Genomic DNA, 19,713 nt, shown 5'->3' on the forward strand with positions numbered 1-19,713 from the left:
GGATGCTGCCGGGGTGGATGTGGACTGACCGGCATGTTGTCCTCCCATACCACCTCGGCGGAAACCACGTCCGTGACCGCGTGCAGGTTGGTTCTGCGGCCGGTGGCTCGGCGGACGTGAGGAGGCGCCCCTTCCTTGGCCATGAAAGGGGCGAAAGGCAGAAGTTTGCGGCCGTGGGGCCGAGAGACCCAAGGACTTGGCCTTAGCCCGGGAGTCCTTGAAACGAGCCAGTGCACTATCCGCTTTCTCACTAAAAAGGCGAGTGCCATCAAAGGGCATGTCCATGAGAGAACTCTGGACATCCCCCGAGAAAGACGTGGACCTCAGCCAGGAGTGACGCCGGAGCGCCACTGTGGTGGAAATCGCCCTACCCAGCGAATCCGTGGTGTCTAGTCCACACCGTATAGCGTGTCGTGCCGCATCTCGCCCGTCAGCAAGTGTCTGGACAAGTCGTGTCCGGACCTCCATCGGGCACTGGGGCAGCACGTCCTCCACCGCATCCCACAGAGAGTGGGAGTAACGGTCCAAGAGGCAAGCGGTGTTCAAAGACCGCAGCCCCAGGCTCAGGGACGAGAACAGTTTCTTCCCGAACTGTTCCAACCTCTTGGATTCCCTGTCCGGAGGAGCGGACGGGAAGGAGGATTGGGACGTAGAGGCCTGGATAACCAGACTCTCAGGGGTGGGGTGTTGGGACAGGAAACTGGGGTCGCCCGGAGCAGGGCGGTGGTGCCGGGCTACGTTCCGATCCACAGGAGGGACTGTGGAGGGCTTGGACCAAGTGCCCTGTAGAACGTAGACGAGGGCCTCATTGAACTGCAGCAGAGGCTCTGTGGAGCTTGCTGTCGGTTGAAGCACCTCAGTGAGGACGTTAGTCCTCACGGCCACAGCAGGCAACACTAGCCCAAGGGCTTCGGCCGCCTTGCGCAGCACCACTGAAAAAGCTGCACCTTCCTCCGATGCCACAGTCGGAGGAGAGATGAAACCAGCGTCTGGGAAGGTGTCCAGACCACTGGCATCCCCCAGTTCATCTGCCCAGTCCTGAGAAAGATAGGCCTGTCTGGCCAGAGGATCCTCAGATCCCTCCCAGTCGCCCCCGTCATCCGAGTCCTGGTACACAGGAGGAAGGGTCAGAGCCGGACAGTAGATGACTTGCTCATCCATCGACGCCGAGCCGGCGTCGGGTCCGGAAGGGGGCTAAACCGGGGAACGGCGTCGTCCGGGGACGGCGCCGGTGGTGGAACCGGGGTCGGCGCCGGCGGAGAACGGCGCCGACAGAGTTCCAGGCCTGTATCCCTCGGGGACTTGCGACGTCGGGGCCGGAGCCGTCGACAGCGCCGGGGCCGGAGCCGCCGGCACTCGAGGTCGCCCAGTCGAGTCCGCGGGGCCCGAAGGCGCACCGGCGGGCGTCGACGGCGGAGCCAGGCCTCTCATGGCCGAGAGGAAGGCACTGAACTCTGCCGGCGTCGCATCAGTCCCAGGGACCGGAGGGTATGGGGACAGACGCAGCGCCTGCGGCTCCGACGGAGCCGCGGGGGTGGAACTACCTTGACCCTCGGCCAAGTCGCGCGACCGGCGAGGGGAGTCCGAAAAGCGATGTAGCCTCTTGGACTTCTTGGGAGTGCTTCGACTTACCCGAAGAGCCCGACGAGCGATGTCGATGACTGCGGCTCCGCGACCGGTCCTTGGACCTCCTCCTGGACCGGGACCTCGAGCGGCGCGGAGCCGAGTGGCGAAGCTCGAGAAGCTTGCGGGACCGCTCCCGCCTAGCCTTCGATGTCAAGGCCTGACAGTCGGGGCACGACTCCGCGTCGTGGTCGGCCCCCAGGCAGAAGAGGCACCGGCGATGGTGATCCGTCACTGACATCAGTCGATGACCGGTGTCACAGGCTTTAAAACCAGGCATCCTACCGGCACCAACAGTCGAGTCGACCAAAAAAAGTAGTCAAAAACGGTAGTCAAAAATTGACTAGGAGTAAGCTTTTCCCGGATCGGCGCTTACTGGCGCGGAAAAAAGAAGAACTGACGTCAGCGCAAGAGGGCGGCGTCTAAGTACTCTGACGACGTCATTCCGGCGCACGACGCCAACGACGGACGCGGAGCCGCAGACGACGCCTATCGACGCGCAAGGGGTATTGCTACAAAAATCTTTCCGGATCCAGTCTGACGCCTGGGGATATTCTAAGGTGAGGAATCTAACTAACGTGTTTCTTTCAGATAGCTGTATCAGAGGGAATTTGAATAAATTCTGGATTCCAACAGTGATCCACGAATATTGCTAAAAGTTATATCTCCAGGGGAGAATCAACAAGGACATTTGGGGAGGCCTTCCTGGATTGCCTTGGTTTTTAAATGGCTATATCTGTCAGATCAAGCTGAATAAGACTGCGTAGTCCGAAATAAGCAAAGTAAGTCATATGTTAATGACAATAAAGGACACCATGAAGACAGAACTAAAGAGGTTGGTTAATAAACGAATAATAGAGGAAGTAGAGACAACAGAATGGTTAGCATCAGTGCTCGTGAAATGGAATGCGGTGAGGCGAGTTTATGTATAGATTTAAAAGACTTGTAAAGGAATATTTTTTGTGGACAGCTATCTAACCTAATGGAGATGCTGGCATAGATGGATGGTGGTAGGTGGTTTACATCAATGTATTTAGCTTCAACCTTCCGTCAAGGGAGTCTACACAACAGTTCCAAGGATTTGACATCCTATGTTACTTTTTTCAGTACCTTACTGAGATTAAGAATGCAATTTGGTTTTATCGCCGTAGCGGCGATATTCCAGAGGGCAAAGGAGTGCATCTTAGGAGGGATTGATGGAGCGAAAGCTTATCAAGATGACATAGCAGTTTTTGATAAAGTGAGCAGGAACATGATGACTCTGTGGGCATGGTATTAGCCAGACTGAGGGATAGCAGTCTCACGTCAAAGGTGTAAAGGTGTCAAAGAGTAAGTTCAACAGAAGGGGGGATCGCGTTCTTAGGACACAAACCGATGACTGAAGGAATTAAACAGTGATTTGGACTGATAAACTTGACCTGTGTTTTAGCAATACCACAAAACAAAGAGGAAGTGATAGAATTGAAGGTAATGGCAGAGTATTACAAAAAATGTGTACCCAATTTTGTGGATAGGACCAAAAAAATCAGAGACATTTAAAAAAAAAAAGGGGCCAATATTTCGGTGGAGTTTAGAATGGAGAAAGGAATTCAATATCATAAAAGATTGTTTATTATACCGTGTGTAGTGACAGATGCCAGCACTACATGTCTAGGTCCAGTGGGGAAGCAGGGTGAAAGTGTAGGAAAGGACCATCATGTTTATCTCAAGATGTTTCAAAGTAGATTAATATAGCTACTTTGTTAGAGAGCATGAGGTTTGGATTGCGTATCTGGCAGTGAGAAGAGATTTGTATGGGGTAACATGTTGGTAGAACACACCGCCTATAAATCTATCTGGTAAAAAAGGTGCTGGATTTGAATTGAGTATAATCTGTAGGTAGGTGATTGCACTGTAAGAGTTCAGCTGTAAAGTAAAATAAATAATTGAGCAAGAAACTGCATGGCATAAAGTTTAGTGAAGAGTAGCAAGGATAGGGAAGGTCTTGAAGAGCTAGTAGTGTTAGAGGGTGTGGAAGATGATTTGTTGTTTGTGAGGTGTTAGATGGAATTGTGGGTGAAGAAGTATGGAGAAGCATGATCAGTTAGGTAGGGCATAGTTCTTCAGGAAGTCTTAGGTAAAGTAACAGATTCATGGAAGAGTAAGAGGACATGTAGTAGTGACTGTTCTAAGTAATGTGGAGTACAAATTGAGCTGTCAGAATGAGAAGGACCAGCTTTTAGAGGGAGTAAGTTAATACCTCTGGTTAAGGTAAAAGATTTGTTGATAAAGAGAGCACATGAAGGGCATATGGGTATCTGTAAGACAAAGCAAACGCCAAATCTATATTACTAGTGATGGAGCCTCAATGAGCAAGTAGTGAGAGATGTATGGAATTGTGAGGAGGCAAACAAGGATGCAAGACTAGTGTACAACCTTTGGTTGTGATGAGGCTTGCAGAAGCAACATAGGACTGAGCTGCATTAGATGCTTCAGCTCACTCCAAGGGGACAGTATGGTTTGTTATGTAATTGTGTGGATAGAAGTCCTTGAGATAGACAAAACAGAGATCGCAAGCCAGGCAGACAACTTTAATATAACTAGATTATTTGACAAACTGTTCAGCCGCGAGGGATTTCGATGGACCCTGCCGACTGATAACTGATAATTGGGGTACAATTAGTGTTACGTGAAATGGAATGCATTATGGAAGACAGAACGATCAGTCACAATAAATGTACTGTGTACCACCCAGAATGCAATCGTATGGTTGAGCATATGAGTAGAGTTATAAAAGAGGTGATCCATGTAGCGAAAGTAACCAATAAAAAGTGGCAGGTGAAGGAGTTGAAGAAGATAGAGAAGTATAGGTTCTCCACTCATCCAGTCACAGGTATAATGTTATTTGAGTTGCTTGAGGGTAAGAGAACTAACACTCTTTTAAACCCAAGATTGGTGGTAAATTGGATGAGAAAGGAAGAAGAGAAGAGCTCAACACAAGAATATTGGAGGAATAATGACTTAGAAAAGCCTAAATGTACAAAAGAGATTTTTGACAGAGGGAAGGTTAGATTTAGTCAGGATAAAAATTCCAGAATGGATAAGACTCCGCTCAAGATATTCTAGACCCATGAGAATAGCCAACCTGTTCACAAATGTGGTGAAGACAGAAGATTCAAGAATTTGGAATCTCTGTACAGAATGCTACTGCAACTGTATGCTGATACTGAGTAGTTTGACTGCTTACATTTGATTCTAAACTTTATACTCTTTTCCTCAGCTCTTTATGGGTTCCATTAGCTGTTTATTCTTAATTAATATAGATTAGGGACTAATTTCTTTATTGAACACACTTGACAGTTTTTTGCATTTAAATGACTAACCATTTTTCTCTTGATAATTTTCTGTAAACTGATTTTATCTGACTTACTAATTGAATAAAAAGAATGATATTTACTAATCTCTTAATGAGAATAAAGGTTTTCAAACCCCCCCCCCAAAAAAAGAAAATTTGGAATCTCATCAGAGTGGCAGTGTGGAATAGGTGTGTGAAATTTAATGACTTTGTGACACTTGGTGATATGTCAGCCAAAAGAACAGGAGCAAGACAAAGGGTGTGGTCAAAAGGTGAGCGGTGAGGAAAAGTCAAAGACATATTCCTAAGGCACAATTCTAAGGGATTCAGGATCTGTGAGGATTTGGGTGTATTATATGGCATGGTTAGGTAGCCTTACCATGGAATACACTCGCAGAAAATGTCTTGGGTCCAGCCAGGCATGTCTGAACAACCGTAAGCTCAGCCCTAGGTAGCTATGGCTTTCAAACAGCTAGGCTTGCACAAATGAAGTTAGTGTAAAGCATTTAACAGTACCAAACAATGAAATAATAAAGTCACACAACACAAAACAAAATGGACACTAATTTATCAAAATAGAGAACATTTTTATTAATTTTTAGATTCCTTGATGAGCAAAATCCACCAGAGGGTTCCTGGGATAGATTTTTTAAAGGTTTCATCACTATTAATTTCAATCGCAAACAAGCACTGGTCAACATAAAGTTTGTAAACTTTTCAAAAGTTTGAAACAGTTAGTTTAGCTTCTCCAGCCTGGTTTGGGCACCAAATCTGACAGGGAGAAGGTCGATGGGGACTGTGGGGTAGATTTGGACAGTTACCTGGCACTAGGGCATTTTCCAGTCAGTTCCAATTTTTCCAGCGCGACCACCATAGACGATAATGGAATGATCCTGATGCTGGGGATGCAGGATGAAAAGATGCTCAAGGATGCTCTTGTTGCAGTGCGGGTGAGGGGGGTGCCATTGTGGTATTCCTTGGTCCATGGGTGATGTGGTGTGACTCTAGCCACAGAGGTTGGGGTCCCAAGAAGTCCTCTTCAAGACAGTAGAAGACCAGCTGTGACTGGACTACCAGTCTCTGAGCACAGCAGTTGGAGCGAAATCTTTTAGTGGGGGCTAGTGTCACTCTTGGGCGACCAATTCAGACTTTGACAACAATCCAGAGTCCAGCTGACTCGGGTGCAACTTTAGACCTTTGCGGAATTGTCTCATGGGATACCCAGCGGCAGTTAGCTGCAAGTTCGTGGAAGTGGCTACTAACTTGCCTGCTTAGGCTTCCTCAGCTCTTTTGGCGCTGGAGCTGGTTTCAGAGATCAGCCAAGTAATCCTTGGAGTCACTGCTTTGGTGTAGGGGACGACTTTCCCCATGCCAGGAGCCACAGGTACAGTCTCAAATTCGCTATCCCAGGTGCAGTCCAGCCTCCAGTCTCTCTTAGTGCAGTCCAGGGGCAGTACTTCTTCAGTCCTTGTTTCTGTGCTGATGTGATCTGGCCATGGGTGCCATATTTATCCCATGAAAATGCCCCGTTGGGCCAAGCGGTCACTAGCCAAAGGGCTTGCCGGTTCCCTCCCTTCTGGTGATGACTTTCTGGCAATGTGTGGCACTTAACAATCCAAGAGTGCACTATTCTACCCACTCATAAGACATCAGCACCCTTCCTTGGCTGTTAGAAGCTTGGTAACCCACCCTAGAGGTGTGGCTACCTGTGGGCTACACACCCATGGGAAAAACGGTTTGGGCACTTGTTCTTCCTCTCTGGCCCTGCCTCCAGCTGGTCTACCTAAACAAAGGGCAGCCTCTCAGGAGTGCTATCACTATTTGCTCACAAAAGGCGGCTTCACCTTTGAAGCTCACCTTTTTAGCTATCACCCCAAGTGGCTTCCTGCAAGGGGGAGGTGACACCTCTAGCTGAAGCGGTCTTCTATTGTTTTCTAGCCTGGGAGTCATTCACACTACTCATCTGGCGGGCAGAATGATTTCTGTGGGCCAGTGCCCATGTGAGGCTACTAGACCAGCTGGGTGAGAGAGTGGCAATTTTCTAAAAGCTGCTTTACTATAATAGGGACATTAAATTCGACCTGGGCATCAGGTCAGGTTTAATGCAACGATTAATTTGATACCTCACAATACCCAATGAAGTAGTCCCATTCAGAAGTTAGCCTGGCTGCGGTGCCGGCTGGTTGCCCTGCATTAGCCAATGGGGCTGAAAACCTTGCCACAGCAAAACAACAGTTGAAGGGGTTTTGCTGCAAGGACATATAAGCATAAATGTCCCACTTAACAATATACCGCTCCCTGCCTTAGGGCTCTCTAGGTATTCATTAGGGGGGACTTACATATATGGTTAAGGAAGTGGTGACATTGCCATTGATTTGAATGGCAAGTTGAAGTAGCAGTGTAAATACTGATCTTCCAGTCTGCAGTGGCAGGCTTAGAGCCCTTTTGTACTTTATCACACAAAGGGTGGCACAATCAGTGCTGTAGCCGTGAGTGAACACTCTGCCTTATATGACTTTGGTACGCTGGGAACTAACATGTCAATGAAATAGCACATCAAGAATACAGCAAAAGGAGCGCTGTACTCGCTCAAAAGCATCAAGAAACTGAAACCATTTATTCCCGCCTATTATTTCAAGATTGTGGTGCAATCTTTGGTCCTCTCCATACTAGACTATGGCATCACCATTCTCACTGGGACGCTGAAAACTCACCTCGCCCCCCTGATACATGGCAGCCCGGCTCATCTCGGACATTATACGGTTTGAACACATCACTCCTGCACTCAAGAACCTCAACTGGCTTCCTATTGAAGGACGATGTACCGACAAGACTGCATGTATCATCCACAAAGCCCTTTACTCTCATACACCAAACGACCTAGAAATCAAGCTGTCGAAAGTCAGGTCTACTAGATCATTGAGAAGCTCCAATGCACTTCTGCTCCTACCTCCCAATCAAAAAAAGCCAGCAACCAAGTTGTGCTCTTTCTCCAGAAATGCTCCAAGCATATTGAACTCACTACCGTGTGACCTTTGTTGCAACCCTTCATTCCCTTACTTCAAGAGAAACCTAAAACTCCTCCTCCTCAACAAATACTTTAACTCCTAGTTTACGGAATCTTGGTTAATTATCGCCTGATCAGATTTAGACCCTCTGTCATTAGCGGTTGTTTATTTGCTTATGCTGTCTATTAGCTCCTCTCAAATTGTGTCTCTAGTTATTGGTTACTCTACTATCGCCTTGGATGTGTACTATTATCTAGCGAACCCTCACCTCATATGTTCATTGCGTGACTGTTTTACTGTATTCTATCACGATCATGTGAAGTGCTCTGACACATTCGGGTCTAGCGCTATATAAAACTTATATAAATAAATATGCTAGGGACTTATAAGTAAGTCAGTACTTCAATTGGGGAAATCCAATTCAACATATACTTTGTAAAGGGTTAGAACACAGGCACTGAGGTCTGGCTAGCAGGTCTCAGTGCACTCTGAGTTGAAAAGCCAGCAGCATCAGTCCATAAAATGGGGGGGTGAACATGCAAAAGAGGCATTTTGTTACAGAAACAGAATAGTAGAAATGCGTGGATGCTCCAACTGACCCTACTCGTGGATGGGGCGCTAACTCAGAATAAACTTGACTTCATCGAATATATCAAGCTTTCCATCTTGTTCCTGTGAGGTGTTGAGTATTCTTCCCTGTTGTATCTGGATAACAGGACCTTTGAATTTATAATGTGCCACTGAATAGCTGGAGCCATGGCTACACTCTAGCCAGCACTGTCAATTTGCTTTCTTTCCTTATGAGTAGGAGGGGCATCCCCAGTGCCCTGCACAAAAGACTCTTTCCTGGCTGTATGGATTAGCTGACACAAGTTGAAATACAATAAGTCTGAGGGTAAGACTTAGGGTAAATTCTACAGAGCCAAACCAAATGATTCGAATCAATGTCTATTTTATTGTAGGGGAGCATTTCTGAACCATTTCTATTTGAATAATTTGCGTTGATGCATATTTCATTTAAACGAAACATTTCAAACTATTTGTATAAAAACCTTCAAGGAGGCAAGCATCTCAGAGACTGATCTTTTGGAGTGCAAAGATCTGGTGCTCAGTTTTGTGTAGGTGCATCCTGAGCAAATGGCACCCTGTTGTGGAACGTGTGGCCGCCTTGGAAGTTGTTCTTCACGAACAGCAACAACTGCATGTTTCAGTGTTACTTGTACCAAAGTGCCCTTCCCTGAATTAGGAATCATCTTGGGCTCAGATTACTAGGGTGAATCCTTATTAGGAACACTGTCTTCCTAAGATACAGATAGAAACTGATCTAGAGATAAACACTGTCTTCCTCAGAAAAAGATCTAGAGATAGATGCGGTCTTCCTCAGAGATATAAAATAGATCTGGAGAGAAATGCGGTCTTACTTCGTTATATACATTTGATCTGGGGAGAGATGCAGTCTTCCTCAGATACCGAAGGAAACAGATCTTGCGGTCTAGAGAAAGATCATCTCAAGATGCATCTTCAGATGGCAGCATATGAGATAAAAAAGATCTCTGGAGATACAGAAATAATTTGTCTGCTTCCGCACACTAAAACGTAGGCCTTGGTCTCTACGAGTAGTTTAGTTGTTGTGCAACATGTCCTCTTACACAGCATGCCTGGTTCATAGTATTTTTATTTTAATCTTGTATTCTGAAGTGAGCAAACTGAGACATTCACACAATAGTTATGAGGTATGGTTTTCGACCATCAAGTGAGAGGTATTTGGAGCTGAATTATTAATTCTTAGCAGTTTTCAAAATAAAATGTGATACACCAGTGGAGATGCTATTGTGGTGGGACCAGTGATTGGTTCTTTGTGGTGGATGAAATGTAAAAGAGAGTGGCCTTGTGAGCACATGTGATTGGATAATTGTTCCCTTGACCACTGCACTTGAGACAGGAACAATCTAAATCCAACATTTTGCACCTACTTTGAGCTGTGCATACAGGGTATGGGGTTATCCCAAAGGATCAGGCTCATGAGGAAGGTTGTAGCTGCCTTCACCACTATTAGCATTACCTATGTTTTTGGCCTGTTCAGGAACAAACAGTTTATCAGAATCTAGACATGGGCCGGGAATACTGAGATATCGGTGGAATACAGAGTTCTGTTTTCTGGTTGGTGGTGTAACTGAGGATGGAGTTGTTTAATCATTTGGGCCACTGGTTCAACATACATGGTAAAAAGCAGGGCTACAGTTATGAATTCTAACAATCCAAAAACAACCTGAATAATGGGTGGGATGAGCCTATGCAGATCTCTGGTTGTAATATTGAGGAAGATTTCATTTCATTCCATAACAAGACCTAGATTAAAGTCCAATAAATCAGTAAAAATCTGATGTTTAATAACAATGTAAGATGTGAGCATATCAAATAAACGATGACAGCTTACTTGCTCATTCTGAGGAGGTCATGAGATCACCTCAGAGGTCTGCTAGTACAACTTCTGGAAAAAGTGTTAAACTATTCCGTACAAAACCACCGCAGGACAGAGGTATACAAAGAAAGTTATCTGTGGAAGGTTGATGCTGCAAAAATATGTTCTTGAGCAAAAAGAAACCTTCTTAACACTGCTTCCGTTACATTTTTTAAATCTCTACTCTGCCCAACATTCCTCCCCCACACCTATCTCCTTTCCTTTTTCTTACCACTCATCAAGGCCTATTGGATAGCTGTACTACATCTTTCAAACTCTCACCTCATTACCTCTTTATGAACTCTTCTCTTCCTCTGGTGGCCATTTCGTCTCTACAAGTTCATTTTTTCCATATACGCCTGATTTTTTCGTGCCTCAGTTCCTGGTCCACCTGTGGGCTTTACCTCACTACCCACTTCTCGTTCCCAGCTTCTTTCTTACCTCTCACTCACTTCCTTCAGCTTCTTAAGCTGGGCAGCCTGGCACTCAGCCGCCACTTCTCTCAGCTTTTGTACGATCTGTCCGGAGTGTGGAAGTGGTGAAATAAAGAAATTAAGACAGGAAAGTTATTACACCAGGTAGTGCACAGCACTTCACAACAGCAGCTCTCCAAACCCTCTGCAGATCATTATAGATCTTATTGTCACAAAGCTTCAACCAAGTACAGTTGATTTCTACAATTTGAGCTGACCTATGAAATGATTCAGTGCACCTTTTGCTAAAGGTAGGCTGGGATTTATTGGACTAGGTGGAGTGAATAGCTACTGAAACTGAGAATATAAGTAAAGTACCAATGTATTATTACTACAGCTTAGCACCACATTTGTCAGTTGACTCTTAATATGCAATGCATTGACACAGTAAACTGTCAATCATGGCTTTCACAGCTTGGAAAGGTAGTGACCACATTCTCACACAAACTCTCAGTTTACTGGTTGTCTATCTTTCTGGTGCTCTATGCCCCTGCACTCACAGTACCCTCCTGGGTCTATGTCACACACTCAAGGATCCAACTCACCCTCACCTACTCTGCCCACATGCCCTTCTACCAGGCACTCTTCAGTACGGTTCCGGTGACTGCCCTACCTGCCATGCAGTCACGTTCATACCACTTCCTCTCCCATTTACATTAATCATCGACACTCAACTCCGTGACTCCTGTCTGTCACACCATCTTTTTGTCCCATATCAGAAATTCAAACACTAATCCGAAACTGGGGAGAGTGCGCCACCTCACTTTGGTCACTCTCTAATGGTGAGCACCGTCAAATGTTCTCTGTACAGAGACCATGGTTTTCAGGAGTCAATTCACCTACTATAAGTAGTGAAAGGCAAATTCTACAGCTATTGGCTCTAAAATTCCTAACTAACAAGTCCCTTTCCTATGCTTTATTTAGTGTTGCTTAGACACTTGTTTATATAAAACATCCTCTTAGAAGTTTGGCGTTTCACATGCACATCGTAGGAGTTTGTGTGGCACTGGAAGCATCTTGTGAAAGCTACTTATGACTGCTTCATGATTGGGAAGCTTTTCATGGAATCTAAGTGTGTGATCAACTGCTAACAAAAACTCTGACATCAGAGGCTCCCACAAGGCTAAAAATCTGTTATGTGAACCTCAGCATTAAAAGCTCTACTTGGCATCGTTAATAGATTAAAAATCAATTGTCAAGCCCATAAGATAATGGATTCAGTGCCATTTCTAGCGAGGAAACCCAATTTCTAGCTAAGATACTAAACGCTGCATACAAGTGTGGTTGTACAGCAAAGAATGTGTTTACACCCAATGGAACCGCACTCTTAATTCTGACTTCGTTTTTCCCCAGTCCTACATAAAACATACCATTTTGTCTTTTGTGTTAAATTTCACCTTCCTTTTTTATTGGATGAGTCGCACAGTAATAAGTACTGGTTTGGATCACTTTGTTATTTATTTATGAATTTATTTATTTTATTACGCACTAACTTCCACAGAAGTAAGCGCAAAATATAATGATAAAATTACCTTCATATAGACATGTCGCAATGAAATTTAAATTTGCTTCACCTTGAATCAGACTAACAAAGACCAGAGGCAGGAAGGGGCACAAAAACTACTTACCTGGTCCAGAAATTCAAGCTTCTTTTCCCTCTCGATTTTATGCTGCTGCTCTCGCACCTGCAACAGCTCCCGCATCTGCCCCTCCTGCAACTGCAACCTCTTCTGGCTCAGCTCCCGCTGCAAGCTGTCCAGCTCCCTCAACATGTCCTCCGAGGAGCTGTTTAACCTGGAGTGGAGTGGGTGAAAAGGGTACATGTTCAAGAGCCGTGCTCGCAGATGCTCATTTATAAAGTTGGTTGGAAGGTGTCCTCGGACACTTTGCTATAACCCAAGGCCTATAGGAGGCTCTCAGCTGTCCTGGAAAGCACATAGGAGAAACAGAATGGTTGCTAATGGTACCTGAAGTCCGCTATCCTGCATGAGCACCCAATCTGCTATAAGTCACAACAAAGTATACAAAAAATACGGGTGGAATGCTTGAATTAATCTTAGCCACTGGTAATTAGTTACTCAGGACTGCAGCCCAGTCTGGGCTGGACTGTTCCTATTGGAGCAGGGTCAAAACTAATTTACAAATAGCTGGGCCCAACCTGAGGTGGCATGGTGTAAAAAAAATACCGATAGATTTAGATGTGGCCTCAAGTAATGGCCAGTGCCTAAGATTGACTCAAGCACTCCCGCATCACGCTTTTGTATGCCTAAATCCTAAAGCATTCTTCAAAAGTCTACTTTTGGAGGAGGCCAGAGGTGCACAGGTGAGTCAGATGTGTGTTGAGCCTTCCCTAATGTACGAGTTACTTACCATTGGTAACGATGTATCTGGTAGAGACACAGTAGCCGCAGATTCCTTAACTTAGAATATCCTCAGGCGTCAGACTGGATCCGGAAACATTTTGCAGCAGCACCTCTGCGTGCCGGGGGACGGCGCAGCATAGCTCCGCCCTGACATCGTCCGCGGACATACATGTTGTCACACATACGTGGAGTGACGAAACCCTAAACAGGGGATTCGCTCAATTGGTACAACTGTACCGGTGTGCAGCATAACCAGCACAGAACGCAGAATAAACCACAGTTCTCCGAGGGGGAAGAAACCTGGTCTCCCGTGAGTTAGACGGACACATAGACCACGATACTGCCACTAAATTATCACGAGAAGGCACAGACAGAAGCCCATCGCCAAAAAGCATACACCACCATAGACTGACACCATCTACCAACAAGGAGAATGGCGAGAAGAATACATGCACAGTAATGCTACCTAAAGAAACAACTGTACCAGAATGGGAGTAAGAACTCACACCCAGAAAAACAGAAGGTGGGGAGCCCATCACTAGTGCTACAAATGTAAGTAAGGACCCACACCCCGAGAAACGGCTGGGGTAGAGCACAGATACAGTGACAGAAAGTCATAGGCAAGAGCCACTCCTTGAAGCACTAAGATAATATGTACAGGGCAGGAATGGACACACCGGACCCCCTGTCTTGCAAGAAGCAAGGGACCGAAGACCCTGCTAGGAAGTGGTGTAGCAGCTAACAAACAGCCAAGACAGAAACAGCGGAAACTCCCCTTGCCTTAGGCAAGAACCACGACAGTGCTTGGGCCACAATAAAAGACGTTGAGTACAACCTTTATGCACCAATACGGCAAGTATTCACAGAATACAGAAGAGACTGTTCCGGAACGGAACAGAGGAACCTGCCCCCATGGGCACATGTCCACCTGTAGACAGGCAAGGCGGGCACAGCAATGCTGCAAGAACACGCCAGGAAAGAACAGGCGTAACAAACCCCCAACTAAACAGCAGGGAAGGACGCCCATACGGAAGCGGGGATGTATTACGGACCAACCGTAGACAATCAATTGTAACCCCCGGAGAGAAACCAACCCCATGGATCTCACCAGAGGAGACATCCTACAACAGTAGGAAGAGTCAACTTACGGCAAATGTTCCTGTGTAAGGAAGAGTATACCCTACATAGGGTAAGGCAAACCCCTACAAAAGAAGGGTCCCTCTTGAGACAAGCTCATAGGCAGAGGCTCAAAAGAAAGGTAAACTCGGCTGAACAGCCACCAAACCAGAACATCTGTAATCCACAATGGGTAACAGAAAAGAGTGACGGCACTGTCACAAAACCAAAAATCCTCCACGAGGATTAAAACCTGGGAAGACAAACATAGACAGGAGGAGCCTGACCGCTGAATCAGCATGGGCATCAAAAAGAGTGACCCCATCAAATGGTAGATCTCTCAGCCACTCCTGAACATGCTCTGGGAAAACGCCATTGCACAACCACGCATGGTGGCACAAGACAACCGACCTGGCCATAGCACAACCCACAGAGTCAGTGGTGTCCATGGCAGACCGAATCGGAAATTGTGCCATATCATGGCAATTACGGATAAGGCGGGCCAGATTGGCACGAGAACTCTCCAGCAAGGAGGGGGGAGCTGCTCGACAGAGTCCCACAGGGCAAATGTAGCCTGAACAAACACACAACGTGTTTAGGGACGGGAGTCCCGAGCTGGTGGATACAAACACATTGCGGCCACATGACTCCAACCACCGAGACTCCCGAGTGGGCGGATGCAACAGAAGAGGAGTAGTAGGAAGAGATGCCTGAAGCACAAGCCCTTCAGCCCCAGGATGGAGGGTCAGACAGGCGGGGTCATCGGGAGCCAGGCGATGGCGATGTGCCACAGCACGATTCACAAGGTCCCCTGAATCTGGCCTCGCCCACGGCCGAAAACAATGTCAAATAATGACTCCGCAAATGACAACAAGAGCTCCATGTCCCCCACGGCCTGGTGAAGAAGATCCAGCAAAGGCTCCAAAGGTCTAGGAACTGAGGGCGGCTGTCCTGCAGCCCTGCAAACAGCCCTGACAAATGTCCCACTAGCCTCCGTGGCCCCGGGAGGCGGTGACAGCAAGTCATCAGTAGGTGACGGGCGCAATCTAATCCAGCCACCTAACAGAGGCCCAGCAAAAGGATGAGTAGGCCAATGCCCCACTGGCGCCCGCTCCGGAGAGCGTTGAAATAACTCAGGGGGTGGGGAATCTACTGGGACCACATCCATCACCAATAAAGCCGGAGATGGTACCGGTGTCAAACGGCGTCGAGGCGACGTCGGCGACCTCCAAAAAGGCCTTGACCGTCCGAGTCGAGCGGCGTCGGCGACCTCCGAAAAGGCCTCGACCGCCCGAGTCGAGCCGGCGACCTCCGAAGAGGCCTCGACCGTCCGATTCGGACCGGTGTCGACTCAACATCCCCCGAGGTGGAAACCTGTGGGGAGAGAGTGCGCCGAAGCGGTGTCGTGCACCGCACCGTAGCCACCTCCAGCGACGCCGCAGGGAAACTTTTAAGGCTGTGCGACGGCGCTGTGGAAGGACTAGACGTCGTAGGATGCCCCTCCGGACCGTGTCCCGACATTGCGGCGACTCCAGAGACGGAGTAAGGTCACTCGGTCGGAGCAGAGGGTAAACCCGCCGGCAGAGTCCCAACCTGAGTCCCCACCTCTACTGTGGGGCCCGAAGGCGCGCCAGGGAGAGGAGGTGACCCAAAAATGGAGTGCAGAGCCTTAAAATAGGCTTCCATCTGGGTCGGAGTCGCCCCATCACCGGGAAAGGGTGGGTTTAAGGGGGTCAACTCCTGGGGGTCAGCGTCCGGCAAGGGGCGTGAGCTACGCTGTCACGGTGAAGTGAGGCCGACGACCTCCGTGACTTGTGCTTCCACTTACCTGCGTGAGGCGAACAACATCCGCGAGAACGACTCCATGACCGGATTTGAACAGAAGCCCCAGCCCGAGAGCGAGAGCGGCGTCGGAGCGTGAGCGGGACATCCGGGCAGCCAATCGTTTCATCCGGTGCTCCCGCAGGGACATAGGCCTCACTAGTTGGCAGGCATCGCACTCCTCTGAGTCGTGGTGCGATCCTTAGCACCACATGCAGATCGCGTGCGGAACGGTCGCAGACATCTCCCGCGCGCACGTCTCACACGCCTTAAAGCCTGAAGGCATCACACACTGTTCCCCGGTGCCTGAAGGCATCCAGAAGTCCTGGAAAATAGGCCAGGTGAAAGGAACGGCTTACTCCTGGATCCGCGTCGAGATGCGGAAAAGAAGGAAACTGACGTCAGCGTGCCGGGAGGGACTTGTATGGCTCCGCTGACGTCATGTCCGTGGACGGCATCAGGGCAGAGCCATGCGGCGCCGTTCCCCGGCGCGCAGAGGTGCTGCTGCTAAAAGTGACCGGATCCAGTCTGACGCCTGGGGATATTCTAAGTTAAGGAATCTGCGGCTAGATTTCTCTATCAGATAAACAGTGCATGCTTTCCCAACCCTACCATGCGGATGCCCTCACAAAACATTGCAACAAATTGAACAGCTACACTGTTTCTGTCCTCATGCTTGAATGACCTTAGTCATTGTTTAAAATTTTTTATTGGGCCCAGAGTTAGAACATTTAAAATACACTTGTTTGTTGAAAAAAAATGCTGGCATATTGCATCCTGCTTTGCCGAACATCCTGCCACTGTGACCACTCTGAACACAGCATGAAGTGGGAGTGGGGTTGGGAGGAGATGGAGAGGCGACGCTACATTGATGAACTGTTTTAGTGCCAGGTAACCTGTCTATGACATTAGTAAAACAGCTTTCAAAGTCAGAGTTTGCTTACACTGTCTGCGAAGAATCGGATTAAAATGTGTTGTGGTCCCCTTGGCATGAAGGCAACCTAAGGCATTCTGTCCTAAACCGCAAGGCTGGACGGAGTGGCCTCCGATGCTCCCTCATGAACTCTGAGCTAACCTCAGCAGCATAACAAAAGATGAGGCCACTTATCAAAACTTGGTGAAGGGTCCTTAAAATGTAATTAGGCTGACTGCCTCGCAAATATACGAAGACCTTGGGTGCTGGCCTAGCATGTTTTCTTTAAAGAAAAGAAATGTTTCAGGCCTGTCCTAGAGAAGAAGTGATCATTTCCCTATTGCTGTTGAGTTTAAAATAAATTCACCAAGGACTATAAGCAGGAAGAGTTAATTTGGTCAATAAAATGAGATCAAATACAACATAACCAGAAACATTGCACAGATTCAATGACATTGATAAATCTAGCTGATATTTAAATATGTAAAAAGGCTTAAATGGAATTGAATATTATGAAAAGTGCTGTCTGGTGTCACGTTTCACATGGGCAAGAGGTTGGTTCGGCATGGACCGGAAGGCAGCTAGGTCTAGGTTACACAGAGTTTTTCTGTTTTATCTTTTGCTAAATTGTAATATTGAAGAAAGGTTCAATAAATATCTAATCCGCCTCAGATAAACTGCGGCCAAGGAAGACTTGAGATGGATGAGGGAATTGAAAGTGAGGAAACTAGGCAGGAAGCTTTGGTTGCTATTTGCAACAGGTCCAGCTTCCATGCAGTTTGCCAGGTATGATGATTCCAGAAGTGGCACGGCTAGCTCAGCTAACCCTGTACAAGCAATCTTCTTCCCATATCCCTGATCAGCCATACTTTTCGTCAATAGGAAAACTGTTAATGAAAAATGAAGGAATCTGACAAACATTTATCAGTCTTTAAAACGGAGCATTGATGTGGGTCATGATGGGGTCACTAGCACGGTTATTAAATAATGGTCTCTATGACCCCAAAAAAGTATCATCCATTGTTCTCCTATATCTTAAGTTGAGGAGCTATCCAAAAGCTCATTGATTTCACACAGCAATCTCCTTTTTAGGTCTCGAAATCACTTATGAGACATATTGTTTACATACAAGGGGCATAGAGCCTGCCTATTACTTACCATTGGTTGGCTTCAATGTTATTCTCATTTCCTTGCATCTCATTGGTCAGCACGTGCCAGTTTCACTATCTCTTCCTGTGTTTGTCCCTTTCATGGAGTATCAACGAAGCATGCTTCTTGTCAGCAGCCAGTGTCCTTCCACTGGTCAGTGCTTCCATAGGCACTTTTTTCTTTATGTTGTTGCACTCCAAAAATGGCATATGTTTGCACGCCATCTCCCCTCCTCGAACTGTGCAGCTCTAAGGTGTTGCTTGCCTGTCCCCTTCTTGTGTTGTGGCTCTGTGGTTATTCATTGTCCCAATCCACTTCCACATTATTGCTTGACCTGTTCCCTCCTTTCCTTCCCACCCCTCTTTGCTTGCCTGATCCCCATTCAAACTCCTGCGTTGCTGTCTCATTGTCATTGCTCGCACTAGCTTCCTCATGCGTTACTGCTTGAGCCATTTCCATCGTCTGTCCATCCTGTTGTTGTTTTCCCTATCCCCACTCACTCCTCTCCACGTCATTGCTTGTCCCGTCCCCCTCCGCTGCTTGCTCAGTAGCACCATCCCCATCCAACCATTGCTTCTTGCCCTGTCCCCCGACTACCACCTGCCATTATTGCTTTTCCCTTCCCCCGTCTTTCCCAATAGAAAAAAGTGCTATGATGCAGCCAGAGCTGGCATACATAGTGCTTTTTCCCCCCTAAGCACTGGCAAAGCCAATAGGTCTATGCCCTGCCAAGGTAGCTTTTGGCCTTCGATGGAGACCTTTTACCAGACCTTCTCTCTGGTAACTTGCACCTACGTTCCAGCGGTACTGGTCCATTATATGCTTAGTTTTTAGACTTCTGCACAGCTTTCAGTTCTGTTGACCAGCTGCTCATCAGGGAGAAATGGATGTCGGGTCATTTGGATCTGATATACAGACTGCGTGGTGAAACTCAGGTCAATTTAGGCACTTGCGGCTTGCATACTAACAAGATTATACATCGTTACACCCCAGTTTTCTTCATTCTTTGTTGACCTTGCTAAAACTTAAGGAAACTAGGTGTGCTCCCAGCCTTATTTACGTGCCAACCAACTCATCTTTGACAGTGCTCTGATAGGCCTTCAGAGACAGTTGCATGCTTTGGCCACATATTGTTCAGCTAACTGTTTTCCTACACAAAAGACCCAGGTTCTGGTGTTCAGAAAGGACTCTTTGAACCTTTGGTAGAAGCTTCTAATGGTAATCCATGAATATCATTACCAGGAACTGAAAGTCCTATGAAGGCTATTGTGAGGAGCGAATTGGAAAAATTGCAAGGTGAAAGGTACTTTCAACCATGAGGGAGCTTTTTCGACAATGGTCACATTAAAATTAGACAATTGGAAACTATCACAATTTCTACCATGTGGGGTTCTTTTTATGATGCTACAGGGTAAGCTAAATCTGACCAGATTGAAGGCTAAGTGTTTAAAG

General features: G+C 47.0%; 1 protein-coding gene across 1 annotated transcript in view; it reads right to left on the reverse strand.

Moving 5' to 3' along the window:
• The window catches only part of PLCB3 (phospholipase C beta 3), a 614,713-nt gene that overhangs the window by 42,538 nt on the left and 552,462 nt on the right, over window positions 1-19,713 (reverse strand). Inside the window, exons 28-29 of the mRNA XM_085625816.1 lie at window positions 12,528-12,693; window positions 10,868-10,944 (exon numbers count right to left, since the gene is read on the reverse strand). Coding sequence (XP_085481942.1) covers window positions 10,868-10,944; window positions 12,528-12,693 — 243 coding nt within the window. The remainder of the gene's footprint in view (window positions 1-10,867; window positions 10,945-12,527; window positions 12,694-19,713) is intronic.

This window comes from Triturus cristatus, chromosome 9 (assembly GCF_964204655.1).
Source record: "Triturus cristatus chromosome 9, aTriCri1.1, whole genome shotgun sequence".
Lineage (NCBI taxonomy): Eukaryota > Metazoa > Chordata > Amphibia > Caudata > Salamandridae > Triturus > Triturus cristatus.